Below are 26,727 nucleotides of genomic sequence, written 5' to 3' on the forward strand. Positions count from 1 at the left end.
CCTGAGAGAAAGTAAAAATGTCTAGTGACACAATGTGAACCTAACGGGCCCATTAGGGAGGAAAACATACACATCACACAGGTTCCCTGATGGGCTCCAACATAAACATCCACCACCAGCCGCTCAGCAAAAATACATAGAGACACTCTGACTGTGAGGGGGGCCTCAGTAAAGGCCTCCAAACATGTAGAGATGACGTCAGTCACTGTAGGATTGTGAGCAGCAAACGGGGTGCAAGTATGTATGCGTGTGAGGAGTGGGGCAGCCCATTATTTAGGTTAGCTGTGGGGGAGAAGGTGAGGAACATGTTAGCGCAGAGTGGAGCTAAGGGACAAACAACAAGCTGACTTTTAAGACACAATACAATGATTGTTCTTAGGAAGTATCTAAGCTGATCAGTGAAAGATGAGAAGAGCAGCAGTTTGTGTCTAGTTGATAATAGGACGTAGAAAGGAGATTTAAAACAGAGACGAGGGGAAGGCCGAGAGCTGGGGCACGTTCAGAGCTCTTTTCACATTTAGCAACTAAAGCCAATGGAAGTCTGGAGTCCTGCCAACCTTATTGACAAAGTGACTTCCCAGATCTCGATGTTCTCTCTCTCTTTCTCCCTCTGTGTGTCTGTCGCCACTACCATATCTCACTGTCCATCTTCTGCTGTTTGTCCCTCTCCATATGCCTTTTTTTCTCTCTCACCTCCTCCTGCACAGTTATGTACAAAATAGCTAACAATGCGCCATTCTTCTGTCTCAGCATATCTATGATCTGGGCCCCTTCAGAGATGCTTTGATCTCTGTGGTGGTTAGGTACAGTCTTGACGAGGACAGAGTAACAGAGCCAGAAGAAAAAGCACAAACCCTATTGCTATTTTCTCTGAAACAACAACTCTCTTTCCTATATTATCACCAAAAACTCATGTTAATTCACAATACAGTCAGCTGCTTTACACCAAATCCTGCTGCAACAAGCATGACATCTGTATTTGCAGCCTCACTGAGAAAAAAAAAACAACAAACTGAATATTTTATGAGACCTGATGCAAGTGCAAGCAATTCAGTGTTGGAGTAGTCACTTTAATTTGTTAATCCGCCCGTGCAAAGACACAATGCGCTTCGCAGTATATCACTTAGAGTAATGAATATAATTAAAATGATAAAATGTTGAGTCTTGCTCAGTGTGTGAAGTCGTAATTTACAGGCTGTGCACTTGCTGTGTTGACGAGCTGGCTCCAGGTATACGTTTTCAACAGAGAGCAGTGTTTCTGCAGCTCTAAATGAAGAACAGAAGGTCCCCTGCAGACGCTCGAGTTACAAGAGAGGGAGAGGGAGGGTGGGAGGGAGGACTGAGGCAAAGAGAGATAGACAGTTAATAAGAGAGAGAGAGTGAAGCTGGGTTATTAAGAGGCAAGTGGATGACAAAGGTAACAAGGTTATGAGAACACAGTACATGCATGGTCTAAATATGTGAACACACACACATGCACGCACACATATTTATACGTTTCACTCGCTCAGCCTGGGCGTGTAATCACATGTTAGATTTCTGCTTTCAGTCTTGTGCATGTGGTGCAGTCTCCATAATTGTACAGTCATTTTACAAACAGCACATTACTGTCTAAGAAACTACACATTCGCATTTATACTGCAGTTCCTGCTCATACAGGCAAGAGCCGAAGTTGCAAACTGCATCAGCAGCTCTTTTTTTTTTTTTTTTTGTTTCCCATCTTTGTAGTTTCGCACAGCTTTGATCTCAAATCCTTCAACCTCCCCTCACACAGCTTGTCATATGGGGTATTTTCAAATTTGACCGGCTTGCCACTTCACTGCTGTCCATCATACTGCGTGTGACACGACTAAACTGTTAAACCGACGTCCCATCGCACCCAACAGATGTTTCGCATCTCATCGAGCTCAGGCCAGAGCCTGTTTGTGAGAGGTTGACCGTAGACCGGCGTGGTGCTTTTCTTCTCCCATGCTCTGTCTGTTCTACCCGGCGACAGCAGCTTCCTGTGTTTGTTATTGGAGGAGTGGGGGAGTGCTGGCTGATAAAATAAAAAGCACCAGCACACACACAGAGAAAGGCAGCGGAGGAATTTCTCTCCCTGACTCAGACAGGCATTATGCACGAGCAGATAAAGCGAGGCAAGGAGAAAGAGGATGTCTGAGGACAGTTCCTTTGCTAGAACATGAGATTGGGCTCCAGTGTTAAGGGTCAACTATTTAGGATCAACAAGAATGTGCTTATGGCAGTGTGTAGGAGAACTGACTGCTCGGCCATCAGCCCTGGTGTGCTCAGCATTAATGAAGTAAGCTTTTATTGGGCTGATTTCCAAATCCAAAAACACAAAAACAACCCTTTGGTCAATATTATTCTCATCTCTCCGCTACACACAAATGCGCACACACTCACTGCATGGCAGCACCAATGCAAGAGCCAACAAGTGGGTGTGCTAATCTCTAGAGACACGTTAGCCGAACACTCGTAGGACAAAAAGAGTTTAATTTGGATGCCAAGCCCTCTAGCTACAGACCAACACCATAATCAACTGAACCACAGCGAGATAGAGAGAGAGGCAGATAGAGAAACAGAGCGAAAGACTGAATCTACAAAGTGAGAGAGAGAGAGAGGAAGCAGAGAAAGGAGGAATGCTATCTACAAAGACCTTTATCAAAACTCTGTCCGTTGCCAACACCCCTGCAGGGCATTGATCTGGTCTGCATGCCTTTTCCGCCACTGCACTCTTTGAGAGACAGAAAGGCATAAAACTTAGCAGAAATACAGGCAGGGATGTCAGTCTCCTCTTGTATTGATATGGATGATGGGGGAAGAGGATTATGGTTTGATGCTCAAAGTCCCGAAGCAGCAGAGCTCATGGATATGTGTCGATAACTGCAAACGTCTGTGTGGCCGAGTTTGCACAGGGTCAGAAAAGTTCCCACATGGTGTGGCTTGCCAAACTCGCCTTGCCTCGCTCTGGGTGCTGGCAATTTGGAGAGGAAATCAGTCAGAGTCAGTGAGAAAAACACTTCATCCTGCCAAAACAAAATTTAATAAAAAACCGTGAGAAGAGACACCAAATCATACGTTTTATAATCACAGTCCTAGAAATACATTTTCTGCATGATTTTGGTTGAGCTCGGTGGTATCACCGTATTCTCTCCCAGTAATCAGAGAGAAATGTGTTGCTCGATGTTATGCAATTAAATAGGTAACACTTTGAGAGACGTGTGAACTGCCTAAAATGTCCCTGGAAGTATGACCTGGGATTTTCCGGTAACAGAGTCTTTATACAGACCAACAATGTGTTGATATGTACAATAAATATGCAGCAATAAGGTTTTTGTCCTCCTACAATAAGGAAGAAGAAGAACACTTTCTAAAAACTAAAATGGTGATTAAATGAAATTGTATGTGTGTTTACCCACCTGTTCCTTGGCACTGAGGTGCTGGGAGAAAAGGGTCCTGTTGTAATACCACTGCATAAAAAATACATTAAGATTTCACTCTGGTAGCCACAGTAAGGGCTTACTGTGGGTCCCCATGGTGCTACTGTATATTGCAATTGCACTGTAGTGAAGTCTGTCTGAAATGATCCAGACAATGCCGTGTTTTAGCTTGTGTTGTAAGTGGCAGTGCTGAAATTACAATGTCTTTTGTCTAAATTGTCTTCAAAAGCAATTAATTACAGACCTCAGAGACAGAGTTCAAACACAGCGCAGCGTCTCCTTCTCTTTCTTCTCCTTTAGGAAACATCACCGAAGTGTTACTAAAGGGAAAATGGTTTTTGTTTTGTAACAATCTTATCTAATAGATGTACAAAAATCACAATAATATAATGGAATCTAAAGTGCTGTGATATGTTACTGGTGTCATAAAATTTAGTCTATTGATATATTATTGTCACGTTTTCTATGATATTTGAATAATGTCACATTATGAATTATCACAAGAGTACTAACTTTAAATAACACAATAACAACTCCTGTTACTGTAGCAGCTGCTATAATAGCACAGAAGTACTGTACTCAGGCCTCTCCCTCTCCTCCCCCCTCCTCCTCCTCCTCTTTCCTCCATCCAAAAAGGGGAGAAAGGAGGCTGGCTTGTTAACTTTATGGGCTTGACCCCCCCGGCTCTCAGTCATTTCCTCGGTTTGGGCTGAAGCGAGCACACACGGTGCCCTGACACGGCTCGCGGAGGCACACGGTGGCGGAGGAGCTGCGGCTGGATGTCAGAGGACCATAATCCCTAAATGTGATGAAAATATAGGGCAACACATTTTTTTTTTAAATCTCCAGGATAATCTGACGCACAGAGGGAGAAAACACCCTTCAACCTACTATTTTTGGAATTTGGAATTTATATCTTATAAGGTAGGGGAGATGGGATATTTTATTATATTTAGTCTTGTGATTGAAACTTTTTCATTGAACTCTGCTGCTACATTTGTTTGTACTTTGCCAAAATGTATGCTGTCATGTACATTTATATTTCATATTTCAGTTAAAGTTTGCACCACATGACCTATTAAATGTATATCTTATTTATTTGTTTTACCCCCATCACGATTATTATATTAAAAATATCCTTATCAGCCACTCAATGCAACCTGTTGCACGGCGCATGTGATGCTGTAGTTATCCGATCAGCTCTTAACTCCTGAGTTACACTAGATGGCGCAACACGTCTCCAAAGACTGTTCAAGGGGAGCTACCATTAGTGGATGAGATAGTAATTAAGCAAAAACTTTTCTTTCAAATCTTTTTATCCTCAAATCAATGCGCCCGTATTCTCTCGTCAGGCTGGAAATGCAACGCAGGGCATTTATACGCGGGTCTGTTACGTCCATCCCTGCATCATCATTTAGGGAGAATAATTATAGTGAAACGTGCCAATCAAGGCAACCCGTTCTGGTACACAGGCCTGCGCTACCCTCCAATTCAGCCTCTGAATACACAGATTGAAATGTGTTGAGAGAACTGTGGCCTGAGAGACTTTATTTGGCCGGATGAATGTCATAGCTCGCTCTTTTCCTCTCTGTGTTTCATTCTGTCACATAATATAATACAAACAAAAATAATCCTTTAAGGAAGGACTTTTTTTTCTCCATCTGTGGCCCCAGTCTGTCTTGCGCTGGTGACTTCATGTCCAGCAATGGTGAACTACCATGTATGAGCCATTTGTACCCGTGTACTTAACTGAGTCATCTTACTGTACAAAGACAGAGCAAACAGTGTCTGACTGTGGAGTCGATGGTCAGACAGTCAAAATGAGGGTCTAAATCTGTCTGTTTCCTGACCTGCTAGTCTCCCTGCCTATTAGCCAGCCTGTGGGTTGACCTCCCTCCACCTGCAAGTCTGCGTGCTCAGTGATTCTCACTGCCCGTCTGTGCGTCCGCCTGTCTGTCTCAGCATCCATCTCAGTGTTTTATATCATCATTTTCCCCTGTAGCTTCATATTCCCCATTGATCCGTTTCAGTTTGATGCCAAATCTGTGGTCACATCTGAGCTCTGGAAATTTTGTCTTTGCCATGTTTCGACAATAAAATTTGCTGATTGTTCCATTCCACCGTTTTTTGAAAAAGCAGTCATTGTTTATAGTCTCTGTTCATAGCCCACTTGTAACTGGCACCAACTTTGTAATACTCCACATACTTTGAATGAGGCTGCCCACAGGCATGGATCTTCAGGTCAGTCGCCCCCCTGCTGTTAGTCAATTTGGCCCTTCTTTGCTGGCCTGTATCGCTCTGTGCTCTGTTCTTCTCTGGTTAGGCCTCGTCTCTGCAGCGCTGAGCAGCTTGCCACCACATCCAAGCTTGGCGGCAACAGAGAAGCTGCCAAACAGTTCCTTTTTTTAGGGATAGCAGTCACCAAATTACAGCCACTGCGGCAGTTAACTCCACCCGAACTCTCCTACCGGACCCGCCTAGCACTAACAGCCTGTGTGTCTGAAGAGCACATGAATTTGGGTTGTGTGTGTGTGTGTGTGTGTGTGTGTGTGTGTGTGTGTGCCAGTCTGCCAGTCTTACAAGTGTGGAAAGAAAGAGAAATGGCACGAGGAAATGAGGGAAGGTCAGCCAAATGATCAGATCAAGATTTTCAGACTAAAATATATAGATGCTTTACATACAATATATGTGTGTGTGTGTGTGTGTGTGTGTGTGTGTGTGCGCGTGTACGTATGTGTTTGGGCCAGCTTGCATTCCCACAAGAAAACATTTATGTGAGTTTTACATTTGTGCTTTTTTATTCAGACGTCAGAGTTTATTGCAGCTTGGATTCTGCTCAGAATAACATGATGAGTAGGGAAAAAATACAGAACTTACTGAAAATAAATGAATATCCGATGGAGCGACTCCAGCCAAAATTTAATTTATTCTCTGCAACACAATACTAAGCTGTGTCAATTTTTTTTTTGCCCTGTCAGCACTGTCATCAATGTGAGCTAGCATGTGATGTTAATCGGCACTGAGTGTTGACGTGGCGGCAGCCAATACACCAGCGTTGTGGCGCCAGCTGGCACTGTTGGTAAGCTCTCTGCCCCACCTTAACTCGCCTCCCACAACTGCCAACTAAGGAGCAGAGTATGTAGACACAAATAAAATGACATTTTATTTTATTTTAACACTTTATGTCTTGATCGATATTGTAAGGCTTAATGGATTTTCCCATCGTCTGGCTTTGAGGGTCCATGGCAGTGCCAAAGGGTTCAATGTTTGCTTTAAGACACAGAAACGTGCAGTGATAAAAGGAGTTGTTCACATATAAAATATAATGATTTTACAGTCATAACATAACTTAAACATAACAACAGCGATTCACGTGAGTCAAGAGAAAATGGGGGTTGTGTGTATGACTGGGTGGGAGGTAATAGTGATTGCCTTTCTCTTGACTGCGGTCATGGGAGACCAAACACTGTGTGTTGTATCTTGAGGAGATGATTGTTCTTGGCAGCACAGAGAGCATATAGCTTAAGTATATGTTTGTTTAGCTTGACAAGGGCAAAGGCTGCCTTGTGGGAACTCGAGTCACATCAAAGTAATTGCGGTGGATGTGAGGGCTGACAAGTAGCCGGCACTTGATGGATAGTGCATATAGGAAATGTAAAGCTAATCTCAGACACCGGGTGTGGGAAACTCAAACAAGTGATACACTTGTAGGGTGGATTGTTCACCAGATGGTGCTTTCACCGACACCCCTGCATGCATCTGTCCGTCCTACCATCCATCCCCAAATCCTGTTTCACATCTTCTCTGTTGCTCTCCTTCCCTAGTCTTAGTTTCAAAATCAAATCCAAAAGCAAACCGCTGGAATTCACATCTTCATAAAAGTGTCTGTCTTCTGTTGCCTGTTACGACAGCTTCAACCAATTCAGACAGCCATATTATGAGTGTGTGTGTGTGTGTGTGTGTGAGAGGTTCACACATTGGGCATGAGCTGACACACCTTTGATACAGGAGGGGAATTTCCTCCCGTTTCTTCTGTTCTTTGTTTTATTGAAGGATAATATTCACTGACGCTGAGTGATAAGGCCTGGCTCGCAGTTGGCGTTGTAATACATGCCAAAGGTGTTAGAGGCTTTAGTATTACCGTTTCTGTCTATTTGAACTAAGAGGCCGAGCTTGAACCCCGAAAAACAGCCTCAGACAAAACAAAAGTATGCATTCGCAGTCCGGTGTCCACATACTTTTGGCCATATAGTGCCGGCAGGCAGCACTGCTTATTATTACCTGTGATGCAGGTGTCTTTTGCAGCTTCATCTCTGACATCCTTCTCGCCACCGCCAACACCACACAACTCCCACTCTTTCTTTCTGTCTGTCTGTCTGCCTCATAATTGTCATTCTACCCCCCCCCCACACACACACACACACACACTCACACACACACACACACACACACACACACACACACACACACACACACACACACACACACACACACACACACACTCAGCACCTCAGAGACAAACACAGGGAGCAAGACGAGACTTAGTCTGCCATCCATCCATTAAACCACTCTCGGGCCTTTGGATGGGAGGAGAGCCGAGGCAATAACAATTAAGATTGAAGCCTTTGGTTTGTTTTGTTTTTTTTTGTCTCAGACCGGATGTTTGATGGATCACAACATCAACTGGAGGGAGAGGAGAGGAATTCATATGTACACACCAGGGCCGGATAAAAGTGGTTATTACAGCCAGAGAGGCTGCTTGATTGCGGGATGTAGTTTAGTTTCATCGTCGTGTTATGTTTGCGGTGGCCTTACGCGTCATTCCTGGATGATGATAGGCTGCTCTTGTTCCTGTCTCACTTTTTTTCTCGTCTATCATCCCCAAACACCTCTGTCTGCAAATCTCCATCCACTACAGTGACACTACAAATGGCTGACAAATCATTGGTTTGACCAGTGAAAAATGGCTCCACAGTTGAGAGCATGGGTGCCACATTTTTTAGATTTACGATGTAAGCTTGTTATACCTCCCATAAAGTTGCAGGAATTGAAGGAGTATAAATAAGTCTGGTGGTGTCTTATGTGTGTATCCCAGCTCTTTTGTGTGTTGCGTGTCATTGTGTTGTGCTGACTATATATGCCCTCGCTGTGTCCTTTTGGCTGCATTCTTCTGGCCAAGCCAAGGCCAGTGGGTTTTTTCTTTTTTTCTGCAAAATGGTATAATTTGGCAGCTATTTTTATTGTACGGAGCAGACTGCAGGGGCCAGTTATTCATGCTTCCAGGCCAGGTCCACATCATGCACAGGCTCTTTGTTTCACAGATTTTAATATCCCTAAATAACACTTGTATTTCTTTGAATAGAGCCCTCTACAGTTGCAGTGGATTGCATAAGCAACTTTAAAGCCTATGGTCACAGACTGAAAATGGATAATATTCTCATGCATAGTCCTCAATAACTCAGTTTTTATGTGAGATTATGAATTGTCAGTAAGTGTTGAAGTTGAATTGATTGTTCATTCCTCACACACTGCGATGTATGTACTCTGACCACAGTCTTGGATTTCTTTGTGCAGTATTTTTGTTAAGGGTCTACTTTTGTAATTTAAAGGATCAGTATCAGTTTAGATTCATGAAGTGTGGAATGAAAGCATTTCCCTTACATTAAAAAGCCCTTGAAAACCCCCTCACAAGCTATATTGTTATTGCAGTTTCCCTTTTTTGGCCATTCAAAGGCTTGTGAACAGTCCGTGCAACTAGAAATATCCCGGGACATTAGGTGAAGTAGGCAGGGCAAAGACCAAGCGAGTGTTTGACTGGTGTCACATTTAATAGAATAAGAGAAAGTTATTGAGTTTCAAGTGAAGTAGGAACTCCCAAATACACTATCCAAAATTTCACACTAAGACATCTGGTGGAAATAAATCTTTTTTTTTTCTTGCTCTCTCATGTTGTCAGTCTCACCCGGAACCTTCACACCTTTTGTTTGTTATTCCTCCCTCTCCTCCCCCACTTTCTCTTTTCTGCGCTCCTTCTTTTCATCTGTCTCTTGATCCTGATATCGCTGAAAGCCTAAATTTGCTTCCAATGAAAATGCGATCATGTTGCGACAGGATCCTCAAACTTCTCTGGAAAGTCCATTTGCATGTCAACCATTGGCATCAAGACTTCCCAGCCTTCTGTGGGATTACGGAGCTGTGGATCAGAGAAGGACTTAACGCAGCAAGGTTAGAGATTATAGGGGTTTAGGGCACCCCAGGGTCCAGTGTAGGACTGGGCTTTACTTCATAGGATTAGCCTCAGGTTAAGGGTCACAATTTCCTGCTGTAAGGATCAATTGGCCTGGTAATAATTGGTTTTTCTAGGAATTAGAGTTCAGGTTGAGAGGGAGGGGTGGCTGCGCTGAGGTGTTAGGTCAGTGCAGAGAGGATGGAAGCAAGGAAACAAACACAGACACACACATGCTCACGTCTGGTGACCTAAATTAGCAGTGTGTGTGTGTGTGTGTGTGTGTGTGTGCACAGCTATGACATCATGGAGTCTGTGTTTCATGACATGCGTACACACTCAAACACATGTACATGTGCACAGACAGACTTGCATTTGCACTTGCACGCCCAGTTTCCCCTCTAAATGAATGGTGGCTTTGTTTGACCGCTCGGTTGCAGGAATAAAGTTTTTCCACCGCTGAGGTGATGTCCTCCACACTATCTGATTGGCCAGTGAGAAGAGACTTGCTCTCCTGGGAATCGACTCGGTGTGCAGGAAGCAGACTGTGACGTTTTTTGTCAGTGTGGTTTAAGTGACTTTCATTCCCAGAGTTGATTCCTGGCGAGTCTCCCAGGGGGAATGAGTCCATTTCTCCTCACCAGCCTCCAGCTCCTGGTCTGCCTGTGAGGTGTGGTATAAACAGTGGGGCTTTGTAATTAAGGATAAGCAGACCATTTCATAATATTTCAATGTCCATTTATCACTGACCAGTATCATCAGCTATGAATTTAAAACCCTCATGCATATGGCTGGATTAACCTGCTAGGGAGCCTGGGAGCAAAGGTTTGCTGCACACACACAAACACCAGCTCCCACTCTCTGCATGTATGAACACATGTTCCCATTAAGTACACAGCAGACTATACAGTATTTCTCTGCTGGAATAATACTATCTGGTCGGATTAAACAACAACCTAAATCAAGAATATGCAACTTGTAAGCACAATATGATAATAAAGCCCTTAAAACTAGATTTAAATATAAAATTCAAGAATAAGTCAACTGATACACGGTGGATCTGGGGCTTTTGGGGCCCCTGGGAGTCTGGGGCACCAGGGCAGTCCCAGCCTTGCCTGAGGGTTATCCAGCCTTGCACCTTTACTTTCTTTTTTTATTGTCATTTGACAACATACAAGACATTTAGATGGCATGTGCATATTCCAGTCTACTCTCGTGGATATAAATGGGATGGACAAAATATTAGAAACACCCCTCAGTGTAACGCAATACATTTCAACAGCACCACAAACTACAGCCTCTCTAAAACAGTTTCAAGAAAAACAGAACATTATAATCTTTATGAATGTAGGATTTATTGCAGGACTGTTGTATTAGACTGTATTAGTTTTAGCTTGTTGTACGTAATAAACTACCAACTGAGCGAATACATTCATGTACCATAAAGTTAATGCTGCACTCCTTCTTTCTTGTTTTTTCCTCAGGTGTGTAAATCAAAGATGTTGCCACATTGCTCCCTCCTGCTGTTGCTCTGCGTGGCCCGGCTGCTCTCCGTCTCCTCGGCCCTGCCCTTCGAGCAGAGAGGCTTCTGGGATTTTGCCATGGACAGCATGGACAGCGGCGGGATGATGTCGATGATGAGGGATGAGGAAGAAGGCTCAGCCGGGGAGGAGATCCTGCCCCTTGACATACCCATATGCCCCTTCGGCTGTCACTGTCAGCTCAGGGTCGTCCAGTGTTCTGACCTCGGTCAGTGAGAGTGTGTGTGAAGGAAAGAGAGATGCATGTCTGTGATGCTTTGTCATCATTTATAAGAGGTTCAGAAAGGAAAGCAAATGAGTTGAATGACAGTGAGTGAGTGAGTGAGTGAGTGACTGAGCATGACCCGGGCCTTGCATGACTTCCATAGCTCCAGAGAATAAAGCCCCCCCTTTGGTGTATTATCTAAGGGAGGAATTTCTTCTTTGGGATAACGCTGGTGTATTTTGACAAGGGAAAGGCATGCCTTTGAGGGATTTTGTGTTCCAGACTTTGTGTGTAGATACTGGGTGGGCAAGGAAGAAGGAGACGGTGTGAACAGAAGGGGAGAAAAGACTTGAGTCAAGAGGAAGAGAAAATAAGAGAGACGGAAAGGGATCAAGAGAAAGACGCAGTAGTGGACTAAACTAAAAGGACATTTGATGGGAGGAGATGAAAAGTTTATAACTTCCTCACTGTCTTTAAGGAGCCGTTTCATGTTGTTTTTTGGGACGTGGACAGGATGTTTGATGGAAACCCAAAACAGGAGGAGAGGATGAGTTGGTTTGAAGGGATTTAAAGATGGAGGAGAGGATTAAAAGGAAAGGATGATAGATCTACAGGAGCTGTGTTCAGTTGAAGTGTTTTTGTATTGGGTTAAGGATGTGAGGATTATGAATATTCAGTTAGGAGTTCCATTAGAAAAAAATAGAAGTGACGAGGATACAAAAATATTCAGCTTTTCAAATCAACAAAAATATGATTTTCATGAGGCTTTTACAGTCTGTCTTTGACTTAATTTTAGTCATGTTTCCATATAAGCACACGCTACAATTTCCTGACTGTGGATATTATAAGTGCATGCTATTCTTCCTCTGTCTATTCTTATATGGCCAAAGAAACTGCATTCAGTCTTACTTGAGGAGGATAAAGGTTCCTCACATTATACCGGCTATATAACTCTAATAAGATGTCTGTGTTTAGACATAATGGTTTTGTCGAATCATCATTTTACAAGCTCTATATATTTACTGTCCCTGGTCTTTCTGCAGCGGGTAAATGTGGAAGCGTATAATTTCCGAGATGTCAAGTGCTTATTTAGAACAGATGTATTTTGGCGGTGGCGTCTGTCTCCTCTCGCTGTGCATCCCAGCATGATATTTGTGTTGAGGGGTGCTGGGGTTTGAGAAGGTGCTAGTTTTGTCAGTTTGTGGTGAAGGCTTTAAGATCTGTGGTAGATATGGGTGAAGTGCTGTGGTTTGGGGTTTAGAGGGTTAAGGGATTCAGTTAATCAGGGTGCTGGTGAAAGTTTTTTTTCAGGTTTGCTCATCATGTCTGTTAGGTTCAATGCAGGCATACAAATTTGAAGGTTTCCAGCTGGCAGGATGCATGTCCAAAGCTGCAGGTGTTGACTGGAAGGTAAATATTTCCTACCACATGAATCCACCTGGTAACATTCGGCACCTTTAAGCGTCATATTGCTCTCACAGCAGCTGTGATAACTTTATTATGTGTAAGAAAAGTAAATCATAGAGACTGAGTTTGGCTTGTAATTTAAATGCTGTGCCTAGGATTGAAACTTCATCTTTCACCTGCAATTTTAATGAATTTATCTTGACTCCCTGAAGGCAAAACTGTGCTTAATTTCTTGGATAAGGCTACAGTATAATGTTCCTCCTCAGCCGCTGCTCCAGATCTCTCAGCACTGTGTGGACGTGGTTTGAACAGAATGTCAGAGGGAGCTGCTGAGGGTTTGATCCTGTGTGGTGACATGGGGTGTGGCGCAGTACAGCCAAAGCCATATATCTAAACTTAACTCTGGATGGACAGCTCTGGGTACAGTCCTGTGGGTCAGATGTGGTTGGTGGCAAACTGGATCCCAGTGGGACAGCTGGCGCTCTCTCTCACCAGCGGGTCTGGTTGCATCATGGTCATGGTCCAGATGAGGTCGGCCCTGGTCTGGGTTTTCGCTCACCGTGGCCTGTCTGCACCACCGACCACATCTGATACACTCGTCCACGTGGCTCTGTGATGTGGTCTTGTTAATGATCTCTGGTTGCTGTGTTTGTGCACGTGCTGAGTCATTTTTCCGGAGGGATCCCTGAGTGGAACAACGCAGGTGTATTCCTTAACGCCGTCCACTTGTTGTAACCCATTGTTAGCCTTTATGGATGTATTTCTTGGTAAACAATATTCATAAGCAACGCCAACCACAACAGCTTTTGGTGTTGATGCTTGTCACTGATGTTTTACTTCTTGGCAGGTGTTCCTCTCACAAAAAAAGCCAAAATGAAGACACTTATGATCCCAAATGGAGTGGCAGCTTCGCCAGTCACACATTAACGCACACAGCTTGTCTTTCTCTATGGCGCAGGGTTGTGCCCGTCTCCCTTTTATTTGATGTGTGATTTTGCTCGTGGTATTTAAGTCACATCCTTTGTGACTTCTGTCAAATGGAAACCAGATGGAAAACATCTGGTGTCCCCATCTGGTGTGAGGGGAATTTGCATTTCTGTGTGTGTACGTGTGTGTGTGTGACTTTGTCAGTGACAAACCATAAATGTTATGTACCGCTTTGACGTCTCTGTGTGACCTCCATGGTTGTGTCTATGTCCACCTCTCATTAAAATAATAGACGTGGAGGCCCAAAGTGCTCATTTGCGATTGTGTGGGAGTGTGATTGGGTGAACTTTTAGGTCTGATGGAGGTTTTAAAACACACAGTGACTATTTATTTTCCAAGGTCTATGTCTGACTAAGATATCCTAAGAGCTTGCCCACTGAAAACAAACAGGTTTTCAGGGTGTTGGTTCACAGTCATCCATGGAAGCATTTAATGGGGTATGATTCCCTTCTGTGTTTTTATTGGTCTTGTCCTCAGGTCTGACTGAGGTGCCAAAGAATATTCCTCGGGACACCAAGTTCCTGGACCTGCAGAACAACCGTATCACTGAGCTTAAAGAGGATGACTTCAAAGGCCTCACTAACTTATATGTAAGAGACACACACACACACAGTCTGGAGCCATACATAATGTCCCTCTCAGGATTAGATCAGCACCTCTCAAGGATGTGTAACCGACTCAGCTTGTATTGGCTTCGGTAGTGTGAAATATCATTATGACCCTCTGTTTCCTCTGGGATTTAGAGGTTCATTTCCTTTCTTTTTCACCCTCCACCGCCCTTCGCTCTGAGAGCTTTAATTGTATTAAGTTTGAGCCCGAAGCCAAATGGGAGTATTCAAGCTCACATCCTTGCCTCTCTTAGCAGAAAAGCTTTGCTCACTCCTGACCTGCATTCAAGAGCGCTGACCAAGAGCAATATTAAGTCTGGCAGCATAGGAAACTCCAGACATGACATTATACAATAACATCTCTATTAAGGTCTGTTTACCTCAGCCTACATCTGTCTCCATCTTTCAGCCAGCGCAGGTGGAGAGACAGTCTGCTGGGTGATGGACTGCTGTGAACTGCTGCTGGATCTGTTTTAATTCACTCAAACACATTCAGTAGAGACAGAGGGTGCAAACACAAGCTCTTGTGCATTATTATATTATTCTGTCTGGGCACTACTGATGGTTTTACACAAATCAAATAAAGCGGGTGTTGAATTTGCATCTCCATGGTTACTGTGTTGTTTTTCAGGGTCTGTCTCTGAGGAATAACCATATTTCCAAAGTCCACCCCAAAACATTCGTCCCTCTGAAGCACATGCAGAAGCTCTACTTCTCCAAAAATCTGCTGACCACCATCCCCAAGAACTTGCCTGCCTCACTGGTTGAGATGAGGATCCACGAGAACCGCATCAAGAAGGTGGCAGCTGGAGCCTTCTCAGGACTGGGCAACATGAACTGCATAGGTCAGAAATGCTGATGACTTCAACAAATCTAGGCTATATTCTGTGGTGCTCACCACTGCCCTTTCTGCTGTATAGAATTGGCATTGGATTTTGAAGATTAAAGAGACTGTATTTTATTTCATGCCACAAATATTCCTTTCATCTTGCAGAAATGGGAGCAAACCCCATCCAGAACAGTGGTTTTGAGCCTGGAGCCTTCAAGGGACTGAAACTGAATTATCTGCGTATATCAGAGGCCAAACTGACTGGAGTGCCAAAAGGTAAAACTCATTTGTGTGGCTAAAATGCTAAAACGTATATACTTATACACACACACACACACACACATGTATATATATATACATATATACATATATATATATATATATATATATATATATATATATTCACTTAAATGAGAAGATTGATACCACTCTCATGTCTGCAAACTAAATATGAAGCGAGCAGACGATTGGCTTAGCACAAAATTTAGAAACAAGGACAAACAGCTATCCTGTTATATCTCCTTTGTTTAATCCATACAATGGTGTCTATACTGGTTGCCTGTCAACTACATGATAATGACAAGACTCCATGAAGTGACTGTCCCCTGCCAAGAAATAGTCAGACATGTAACCCCCCCCCCCCATAAAACCACCAACTGATGTTTTACACAAACTGAGTTTTAAAGGTTTTGGTAGGCAGATTTTTTTAACCTTTGGACAGAGCCAGAGCCAGAGCCAGCTAGCTGTTTCCCCCTGTTTCCAGTCTTTATGCTAAGCTAGGCTAATTGGCTGCTGGCTGATCCAAAAACCCAGACTGTTCATATTTAATTGACAAACATAATAGTGGTATTAATTTTCTCATCTTACTCTAAGAAAGCTAATATGTGCGTGTCACAAAATGTCAAACTATTCCTTTAAGTACCTCTAACTAGAAGTGTCAACAAGAAAGGGCTACAGGACACACAAAAAAAGAGTGGGACAAAAGCCAATCTCACCCTGAAGTGGAACCATACAGGTATGATGTCTGTCTTTCAGATCTCCCAGATAGTCTCCATGAGCTTCATTTGGACCACAACGAGATCCAGGCTGTGGAACTGGAGGACCTGAGCCGCTACAAAAACCTGTACAGGTACCTTTCACACTTCAACATCCCACTCTTTTCTAACCATAACTCGTGTCTTGCACCCTGGGGAATTTGCTTGCATTTCTGTGAGGAATTATCTTGTGGTTTTTAAAAAAAAAAATCATCCCCAGTCGGCAGTGCCCCTCAGGGGTAATAATATGAACTACATTGACATTGACATGCCACTAAAAAGTAGCAGGATAACTGCTAGTTTATGTTTGTGTGGGCTTTCCCACTCCAGTCAAAATAGCAGTCTCTCCCAATCATCTAATGTAGTTTTCAACAAATACCTTAAGTTGATTTTTCTTAGTAGGGCTTTTTCACAGTAGACTTTTCATAGTAGGAAAAGCACAGGTGGTGTTCTGTTATGCTCCTGTTTTGTTTTACCTTCTTTCTACACACAATATCTCATGTGGTTATTTACAGTCACAGGAGTATTGCCAGACTGCTGTGGCCCCAGTTCTCACCTGGCTTAATATCCCTTTCTTGCTATGATATTTAGCGGGGAATTTGCAGTTACTCCAGCTGACCCTATTAAAACACTTGAACTAAATGTACCATGCAGTGGCCTAATTTCTGCCTATTTCACGGTTCTCCCCCCGTTTCACTTCTTCCAGGTTGGGCCTTGGCTTTAACCATATCCGCAACATAGAGAACGGCAGTCTGTCCTTCCTCCCCAGGCTGAGAGAGCTGCATCTGGACAACAACCGCCTCACTCGTGTTCCCCAAGGCCTCCCAGAAATGAAATACCTACAGGTGAGTCTAACGTGCACGCACTTGGTTTGCCATCTGAGACTGAATGTTTCACATGGTGCTCTACTCACCCTCTACTTTGCCACTCCTGCTTTCTAGGTGGTGTACCTCCACTCCAACAACATTGACCAGGTTGGTGTGAATGACTTCTGCCCTCGAGGATTTGGGATGAAGAGGACTTTCTATAACGGCATCAGCCTGTTTGCTAACCCTGTCAACTACTGGGAGGTGCAGCCGGCAACGTTCCGCTGTGTCAGCGACCGGCTGGCCATTCAGTTTGGCAATTACAAGAAGTAAAGACAGGGGGGTAATGAGAGGTGGAGAGAGTGAGGGGAAGGGGATGGAGGAGAAGCGGATAATTTAAATGATGAAAAAAAAACTTGAGAGTTGGAAGAAAGGGAGTTCATATTTGAAATTATTAATTTTATTATTATTATTATTGGTTTTGGAGAGAGGATGAGTGATGGAGAAGACGGGCAATAAACTGATGAAACAGAAAAGGAAGTGAGAAAATACAATCACATAACTTGAAGGGAGTGGAAGGCAAAGCGCTTGCAGTGCTTCACCTGAGTTTTCGCATTTTTGGGGATTTAAGGTTTTGAGAGTTTTGCCACCTGAAATGGATGAAACAGAGGAGACGTCTGAGGAGAATGTTTCCCTCTTAGCCTAAGTCGATGGAAAATGAGTACTGAAAACTTGTGAAGCATTTCATTCCATATTTTTTACACAATAGCGCTTATTGTGATAGAAGTCATTTTTGTTTTATTAACATTTTTAAGATTACGAGTAAAAAATAGGAAAGCAATGCATTATAGATTTTTTATATATACATAAAAAGGTGCTCTGTATGACTTTCTGTGTGTGCCGATTTGGAGATACATCACATTGTCCCCGTTTTCACTGGTCTGAAGCCATTTGGCCCTCAACTCTGTGATTCAATTATACTGTGTTAATAAACAACTAGTCACAGATTTGGGGCTATTTTCCACAAATTACAGACATACAAAACAATTGCACAAAAAATAGAAACTATTATTCAAGTTGAGAAACATTTTTGTAAATATCACGGCAGTTGATTGATTAAAAGGGCAAAAGGTACATTTTAAAATCCCCGTCATCAGTGCTAAACATATTTTCTTATTGATCTGAGGTAACTGAACCACCAGCCTGTGTAAGGACTCGATTCTGTGCCTTTACTAAATATTATGCTGTCTGTATGATACTTTAATACAGTATCCCTTGAGGGGACACTGAGTAGTGGGGGTTCGCCCCAGTTAGAGGAAACACACATCCGCTTTGCTGTGACACAATGAAGGCAGTGTGTTTACATAGTGCTACAAACAATAGTAGTGTTGATGCATTGTTTTGCACAGTTTTTCTATTATGCTCTATCTGCTTCAGGGTTATTGGTGGGTTAGCCTGTTTACATTGGTAAACCTATGTGGAACTACTTTAGCCATAAGTACTCTGTCCTGTCTCTGTTCTGTAATCTGACAAGCTACTGCTGCATGTGAATAAAGACATTTTTTAGCCTGCTGCATAAAGCCAGAGAACAACTGATGCCCCTGGGTTGGATGCTGTGTGAGAAATAAAGTCTTTGTCTCACAAATCTCACTTTGTATTGAGACATTTCGAGTCCACACTTAATAATGTACAATTTATAATACAAACAAATACAACTAGCTCGCATTACATTTGATATATGACAAAAACAGATCCTTTGGATCCATTTATGGGATTTTAGGAGGTTGGATCCTCCAAAATCCTGAATAGTAAACAGACAGAGTTGTTCATATAATTTTACTGTGGACAGGATGGAACCTTAAAATGTCTTAAACTCAAATCTACTAATACTGGCCTGAAGTAGTGAATATATCTTCAATTTGAATTTATTTGAATTTCCATTTCTTAATTTCAATATGAGCATTTCATCTGATATCTTTAAAGGCAATATATATAATATTTTAGCTACAACACATGTTTTGACTGGTCGTACCGCAATTTCTTGTCACATTCTGTATTGTGAGATTCCTTTGTCTCTGCTGTAGGATTCAATCCCACAGTTTCATGGTCTTCTTCTGTGTGGTGCTTTCATATGAGACCATCTCCAGCACTAATGAGAACACACACACACACACACACACAAAGAAGGGCAGGGTGAAGGAGGAATCTGCAGAAAATTCACCTTCATTAATCTGCACAGAAAAACAAAACGCTTTTCAAAAAGTTACAAAGTCCCACTGCAGAGACATTTCAGCAGTGTCTTTTTCACATTTTCACACTGACAAAATGATGATGACAACTTAATAACAAAATAATGTCGAGTGGTATTGTAATAAGTCAGACTGCATATCATAATTCTGAGAAACAGTTCAATTCAGCTGATGTTCTTTGTTATGAACTCCATAATTAAGCAGTTTTGGTGATATTTGGAAATAGTGGCTTTAAATCCTCTTTGGATCTTTATATTTATGTATGTCTCAAAAAAAGACATTCCAACTTCCACACTAGCGCTTTTAATATAATTTGCATCCAGATGTGTCTATTTTATATGGTCAAATATTCATGCATTTATCAATCAATCATCAGAGGCAATTCTCATTTTCAAACATGCCGCTCAGCGCGTCACCGCGTGCGCCCCCAGCCCATCTGATCCAGTGACTGGCCGTGTTTGGATGAGGCAGAGCGCACTTGCCTGTGTTGACACTGGACGGATAATATGCGGCGATGCTCTTGCGTGTGAAAGCGTTTGCAGCGGTCTCTAAGCAGCTACGGAGAGATTTCGCATCGGATGAGAGATTAGGAAGAAGAGGAGGAGGAGGAGGAGGAGGAGGGAGAGCGACCAGCATCAGGAGAAAAAAAAAACCCCGGTATCTTTTGGTCCATCTCGTCGACTTGGTGGCGGCGGCCCGTGGATTCTCAGAGGAAGCCGGGGGCTGGATTTGAAATATCGCAGGGATGTGCTGGTGAGTCGGCTGGTGCAGCAGAGCTTGTATTGAGCCGTTAATACAAAAAAAACTGCGAATTTAGAAGCAGCCCTTGTGGTCGACAGGAGGCATCTTGTAGCCAGCGATGCTGTCGAGTAAATGTTATGGACACATTCTCGCTGTAGTCACGTTAATACATGGTTGCCTGCACACAGGCCCAACGATAGATGCTGATAGGCTAATCACCTGGACTGAAGGCTATCTGTTTGATAACCGTGGCGCTGTTTCTGCTCTACGCGGATCTGTTATTCAATGGCTATGCATTCTTGCTTCCTGTCTCAGGAAATTCAGCTCCAGTGATGAATCCTGTGGCATGTCCCTTCCATATACACCCCACGGAAATGTCACCGCTGAAAATAAGCCTTTCTAAATAAAGAAGCAGCCACAGACATTTGTTTGCAGCTGCTTGTCACTCCCCAGCTTATTTTAGTCTACAGTAGACTACACAGTGGTGCTGAGACACATCTGCTGCTGCTGTTACTCACTCTGGTCTTTTATTACAGAGAGCTTGATAATGAAAGGAGGAAGAGGAGGAGAGACGTGGTGTGGGCCCTTCCTGACCCAGTACAGGTTTTAATTAGACCCTTTGCAAAACCAGGTACCCTACATCTATTCTGATGTAATGCAATCATAATAATAAGGAATAAATGTAATTAACAATGTTTCCCTTCTTCCTTCGCAGCGACGTCTGTGGTCAGGAAGTGATGGCCGTGCTAGCTGAGCTTCACCATCGCTCCTACCCATTCCTACAGATGGACACCCCCCTCCTGCACGCCTGAGCCTGCCCTCAGAGCTGCCTCCTTCCCCTCCTCTCCTTCTTCCTCTCCTTGCTCATTTCCCACCTCTTCCTCCACCCTCCTCATCCAGCTGCCACTTGCTGCCCTCTCAGTCCCTCCATCCATTTCCCCCACGTTGAATTTCACCGTACCTCTACGATATTTCTTTATTATGGCGTGCTGTGGCCGCTCTCTGGACTCCCCGTGCACACTAGCCTTGCTGGTGGGCTTCCAGTTTGCCTTTGTTCTCTACTTCTCCCTTGGAGGATTCAGAGGCCTGGTGTCTGTCCTGGTGCACACCACAGAGCCGGAGTTTGATTACTCTCGGCCTCACGACGTCTACACCAACCTCAGTCATCTGGGAGTGCCGCCTCCCCCGCCTCGCAACTCTGGCACTGGACCCCCTGCCACGGGACCACCGCTGAGAGACTGCCAGATCCCCTCCCCACTGCTGGGTGAGAGAGTGAGAGGCGTTTAATGTGTGCTGTTGGATGTAACACACAGTCAAATGCACAGTGAACAAGTGTGTGGCATTCTGCTAAGCTGCTGGTCAGACAAAAGCCGATCGATATCACCTTTAACATTTTTCTTCCTTTCCTTTCCTCCAGTCGGACCTGTGTCTGTCCATCTTTCCTCGCCTCTGTCCCTGGAGGAGATCAGACAGAGGAACCCCTTAGTGTTGCCGGGCGGACGCTACCGGCCTCCAGACTGTGAACCCCGGCACCACACAGCGATAGTGGTACCGTACCGGAACCGGCAGACCCACCTCCGTGCCCTCCTCTACCACCTCCACCCCTTCCTGCAAAGACAGCAGATCCACTACAGCATCTATATAGTTCAGCAGGTCAGGTTATGTACGAGTGTGTGCGTGTGTGTGCTGGTTCAAACTTTTACTATCAGTGGTGCGATGACAGTACATTACTAGTGTAATACTGGTGCAACACTGGTGTTTTACATGTGTAAATATTCCCAGCATAATAGTAGCATTATTTTATATTGTTACACCAGTACCAGTCTAACATTGTTATATTACTGGGTTATTACTACTATGTATTATTACATAATACCGGTGTAATGCTGGTGTATTATCAGTAATAATGTTGTAATATTGGGGCACCAATAGTATAATATTTGTGTTCCACTGGTGTATTTCAGGTATAACCAGTAAATCACTGTGATACTGACACAGTATGCTGATGTATTATTGGTGTACAGTATAACCAGTATATTATCTATGTGATACTCGTTTAATACTGCTGTACAAAATATATTAATTAAGTGTTGCAAACATCTGATTTAAAGGGTCAGTTCACCCAAATAAAACATGCACATAGATTTGGTGTGTCTCTGAGATTTATGCCTCGGCCCCAATGCTATGGATGTAAATGGCATTTGTTTTGGGGTGCATACAGCTTTGAAAAATTACATTTCCAGAGACCTGTTATGTCTATAATGTCCTGTTTACTCTGGATAATTCACTGGAAAACAGTTTTCACTGGAACTACTTTGTGAGTCAAAACATGGGCAAATAAAATAAAAAGAATCTGCATGACTACAGTAGATGCCACTAGAAATAGAATTAGAAGTGAGAAAATAATATATTATTAATAATATTATTACAGAATAAGGACATTTACAAGTCATAATGTCTGTAGCTTGCATTCTCAGGCTACAAGGTAGCTCAACTGTAATCATAGTAACACAGTGTGAGATTATTGTCTCACATTGTGCTAAAAGAAGGTCAAAGAATCATATGTTCTTCTGCAATAACAGACCTCAAGTGGTGTCCCTTAGCCAATCAGGAGTGAGGACTCAACACATGCTGTATTTGTTTTAGACTGAATACATTCATATGTGTGTTATTTCTTTCTCTGTTTCTGGCTTCAGTGGGGGAACAGTACTTTTAACCGAGCCAAGCTGCTGAATGTTGGGGTGCGGGAGGCCCTCCGAGATGAAGACTGGAGCTGCATCTTCCTGCACGATGTTGACCTGCTGCCCGAGAACGACCACAACACCTACACCTGCCACAAGCAGTACCCCACCCACCTGTCTGTGGCCATGGACAAGTTCAGATACAGGTAGAAGCACGGTGTGTATGTGTGTGTGTGGATGGACTTCTGTAGAAGTGTAGTGTGCTGAGACATTATTTTCAAGATTGCACATTGGTGATGTGACCCTCCCAGGCTGCCGTACCCTCAGTATTTTGGTGGGGTGTCTGCAGTGACCCCAGACCAGTACATGAAGATGAACGGCTTCCCTAACCAGTACTGGGGCTGGGGCGGAGAGGATGATGACATTGCTGCCAGGTGAGGAGAGGGTGATCTGTAAACTGTGCATGTTGACAGGTGAGGTGTGCACGAGTGTTCAGCATCAGAACTACACGACCATTTCAGCCTCTCCGCTTCTGTACTTTTTTTTTTTTTTTTACCATCTTTTGCTCTATTCATTCATCTTTTCTCTCATGTTTACAGTTTCCTTCCTCATGTTTTCTTTTCTTTGACTTTTATTTTATGTGTCATCTTTCATCTTCATATTCCCTTCCACTGCTGTGGCTTTGCTGTGTGTCTCTTGGAGTGAGTATGCTCGCATGGACTAGCTCGCAGACTCGGGCTGGGCCGCTCGCTTAAGAGTTTTCAGGCAGTTTTCATCCCATTTCTGTGCTGCGGTCCCCTCTCTCCACTCTCTGGCTCTTCTATCATTTGCTGATCTTTTATGAGAGACAATGAATGGAACAAGAAAATGAAAATAAAAAAGCCTGCACTAATTATTACATGAGGCAAAACTACTAGAATATTTCTCGCCTACTTCTTGTAACACTTTGCCTTTTGTGCATGATGTTTGCTACTTAAAATATATCATTTTCTGGACATTCACAACATTAGTTACACCATGTTTTGATTGACTTAGATAACTGGGGTGGTACACAAGCACCAGAGATGGAAAAAGGGAACCACAGTGTTTTCCACCGCCTATAGGCAATAAAAGTATGTTATTCTCATACGTCACCCACAATTCTATAAATTTTTCTGCTTTTAAATGTATCCCTTAGAGGCTAGATGTACTCAGCTTGAGTATAGCTGTTGTTTTGTGATATAGAAAATAGCATGAATAATAAAGTGCCAGGCTTTGTTGAAGTAATGTTATCCTGATCCTGAGATTTAGTTGACAGTGTTATGCCTATGAACAAGAATCTGCTGTCCCCGTTGACTCCTGTTGTGTGCTGCCTATCCAGAGTACGTCTGTCTGGCATGAAGATCATGCGCCCTCCAGTGGCCATTGGTCATTACAAGATGATCAAGCATAAAGGAGACAGAGGCAATGCGCAAAACCCACGCAGGTACAGATGGACACACTCGCAGACACAGAAAAATTATGTCATTTATTATGGAGAATATATTCCCTTTGATCTAATTTTGATCTATTTTTTGAATTATGAAACAATATTTTAACATTGGCAAATAAACACTCACTTTGTACGTCTGATATTTGTCCTGGCATCATTCCCATTGCCGAGGACGGGCATCAGAATAATGTTGTCCTCCCCTTTTTGTCTCAACCTGTCCTTTCTCCAAACCTTCGCATGTTGAGTTTTTACAATAATGGTTGTTTCATTTTGTGTGGGGTTGGCATTTTCCTCTGCTCGCTCAGTCATGCCAACAATTTCTACTGCCTCAGGCATGCTCATTGGTTTTCAGATTTAAAAAACACTCGTCTTTTCTAATTTTTCTTGGCCATAATGCTCCGGATTGGTTTTCCTGATTATAAAAACAAGCTCCTGCAAATCAGCTTCAGCGCCACAAATCACATTCACATGGGCATATATCTCAAACATAATTAAGACTAATCTTGTGCTTATTTTCTCTTTTTCATGTGGTTTTGTTCAAGGAATAATTAGACATTTGGGGAAGTACGCTTATTTCTTTCTTGCAGACAATTAGATGAGAGTATCGATGCCACATGTCTGTCCATTAAGTATGAAGCTACAGCCAGGAGGCGGTTAGCTTAGCGTAGCCTAAAGACTGGAAACAAGGGAGAAACAGCTAGCCTGGCTCTGACCAAAGGTAAAAAACATACCTGCCTACCAGCACCTCTAGATCTCACAAATTCACACTTTATGTCACACCTTTGTTTTGTCCTTCCAAAAATGAAAGTGTCAAAATGACACGTCGTGGTTTTGCAGGGGTTATGTGCTAGAACCATTTCTCAGTGAAAATCCAGGAAGTCACTGTACCTGGCCAAGAAATACTAGGATAGGTAAATTTTTAACCTTTGGACAATGCCTTTGGAAAATGCAAGCACACACACACACACACACACACACACACTCAAACCTGTGATATTATGTTTGTCTTTCTAGATTTGACCTTCTGAAAAGGACCAGACTCAACTGGCGCTCTGACGGCCTCAACTCTCTGACCTACGAGCTCCTTTCCAAAGAGCTGGAGCCTCTCTACACCAACCTCACTGTCAACATTGGAGAAGACCCCCATCTGCCCCAGGGGAAAGCAGCACCCATCCCTTTTAAAACAACAACCCCTGTCCACCAACGAAACACCAGCAAGACCGGAGGCACAGCCAAACAGGAGAAGAGCCAAGAGAGCGAAGGGGCTGTGGCGGCAAATATGACTGTGGCCAAGCCGGTTGGCGAAAAGACAGAAACTAGCCAGTCAAAGGCAGAAAATCAAACAACAGGGGAGAAGACAGGTGTGATGAAACAGGACGAGGTGTATAATAAAAGGACTGCATCACATCTGTAGTTAAAGTGGCTTCCCCCCTTCATTTTGATCTGAAAGACAAAATGGAGGAAAGCAGTGTTTATTTGTTCTGTTGTGGGACATAAAGTGCACCAGCCTTTTGTGCTCAGTGCAGGTTAGGGATAGTTATGCAACGGATCAAATGAAGAAGCCACTTTTGTCTACAGGGGTGCATTCAGGAGCACGACTGAGTCACCTCTTGGTTTATCATCCACTGAATGTGACTCTTGGCTCCGGTGACTGACATGAGTCTGCGGTCATGCTCACGACTAGTTCGGGGCCAGGAGACGAACGGAGAAGGACTTAGTCATATCCACGTCGATGTCCAAAGCAAACGAAATGAAAATGAGACAGCAAATATATAAATCTCTGCTCTTTTCCAGACATCGCAAGTTGTAAGCAACCCATCTGCTGGCAGCAGACCTGCAGCTTCATCCAGTTTGCTCCCAAAAAAAACTGCTGCTGTCAGTCCATCCCACTCCACGGTGGGTTTGTGTTTCTGTGCCTTCTCTCTTTTACGCGCATTTTATAGACCGGTATAGTTGCTTTTAGACGCTGACCTGGGGGTCATTTTACCCCTCCTGCCTCGCGGCAAATGTTAGAAAGCAGGGAGGCTAAAGCTGATCCTAGATGAGAACAAACAATTTGTTCCAGGACTGCCGTTTTATATTTGTGTGCGCTGACCAACTCCATAGTTATCAGACAATGCTAGAGTTTATATTTATATAGAGAGACTTCTTATTTATTTGTTTACAGATTTGTTTGACTTGTCCTTCCTTACAGTCTGGTGCCTCTCTCTCTCTCTCTCTCTCTCTCTCTCTCTCTCTGACATTTAGTTTCTAGACAATCAAATCATATGGGAAGATAACTCTGTATCCAACCACATAACAAAGTGAGGAAATATCATGGTGACTATCTTTACACCTCACTGTCAGATAAACATAGACTTGGCATGATAGTTGTTGTCTACTTTGACTATACTCTTGATACATGGATAGACCTGTGCTTCTGATATTATCTGTGATTTTATTATTTTCAAGTATGGGGGGAAAAAAGCAAACTTGCAGACAATATTGTAGGCACGTGAC

General features: G+C 43.3%; 2 protein-coding genes across 2 annotated transcripts; both read left to right on the plus strand.

The window, feature by feature from the left end:
- Positions 1-4,205: 4,205 nt before the first annotated feature.
- LOC139289463 (biglycan-like) lies at positions 4,206-18,736 on the plus strand. The gene is made up of 8 exons (XM_070911073.1): positions 4,206-4,367; positions 11,154-11,418; positions 14,287-14,399; positions 15,049-15,262; positions 15,412-15,522; positions 16,282-16,375; positions 16,987-17,125; positions 17,222-18,736. Exons 2-8 carry the CDS (start codon positions 11,169-11,171, stop codon positions 17,417-17,419), a joined length of 1,119 nt encoding a protein of 372 aa, XP_070767174.1. The 5' UTR covers positions 4,206-4,367; positions 11,154-11,168; the 3' UTR covers positions 17,420-18,736.
- Positions 18,737-21,057: 2,321 nt separating this feature from the next.
- On the plus strand, positions 21,058-25,642 carry b4galt3 (UDP-Gal:betaGlcNAc beta 1,4- galactosyltransferase, polypeptide 3). Its single transcript, XM_070911072.1, has 6 exons — positions 21,058-21,340; positions 21,494-21,729; positions 22,773-22,963; positions 23,069-23,191; positions 24,118-24,222; positions 25,243-25,642. The coding sequence occupies exons 1-6, from the start codon at positions 21,058-21,060 to the stop codon at positions 25,640-25,642; spliced, it is 1,338 nt and encodes a 445-aa protein (XP_070767173.1).
- Positions 25,643-26,727: the final 1,085 nt, after the last annotated feature.

This window comes from Enoplosus armatus, chromosome 8 (assembly GCF_043641665.1).
Source record: "Enoplosus armatus isolate fEnoArm2 chromosome 8, fEnoArm2.hap1, whole genome shotgun sequence".
Lineage (NCBI taxonomy): Eukaryota > Metazoa > Chordata > Actinopteri > Centrarchiformes > Enoplosidae > Enoplosus > Enoplosus armatus.

Coding starts and splice junctions, on each gene's coding strand:
- LOC139289463 (XM_070911073.1), top strand. CDS start 11,169: ATGTTGCCACATTGCTCCCTCCTGCTGTTGCTCTGCGTGGCCCGGCTG. Junction 11,419..14,286: donor CGTCCAGTGTTCTGACCTCG/GTCAGTGAGAGT, acceptor TCTTGTCCTCAG/GTCTGACTGAGGTGCCAAAG. Junction 16,376..16,986: donor CGCTACAAAAACCTGTACAG/GTACCTTTCACA, acceptor CACTTCTTCCAG/GTTGGGCCTTGGCTTTAACC.
- b4galt3 (XM_070911072.1), top strand. CDS start 21,058: ATGGCGTGCTGTGGCCGCTCTCTGGACTCCCCGTGCACACTAGCCTTG. Junction 22,964..23,068: donor ATGGACAAGTTCAGATACAG/GTAGAAGCACGG, acceptor TGACCCTCCCAG/GCTGCCGTACCCTCAGTATT. Junction 23,192..24,117: donor GATGATGACATTGCTGCCAG/GTGAGGAGAGGG, acceptor CTGCCTATCCAG/AGTACGTCTGTCTGGCATGA.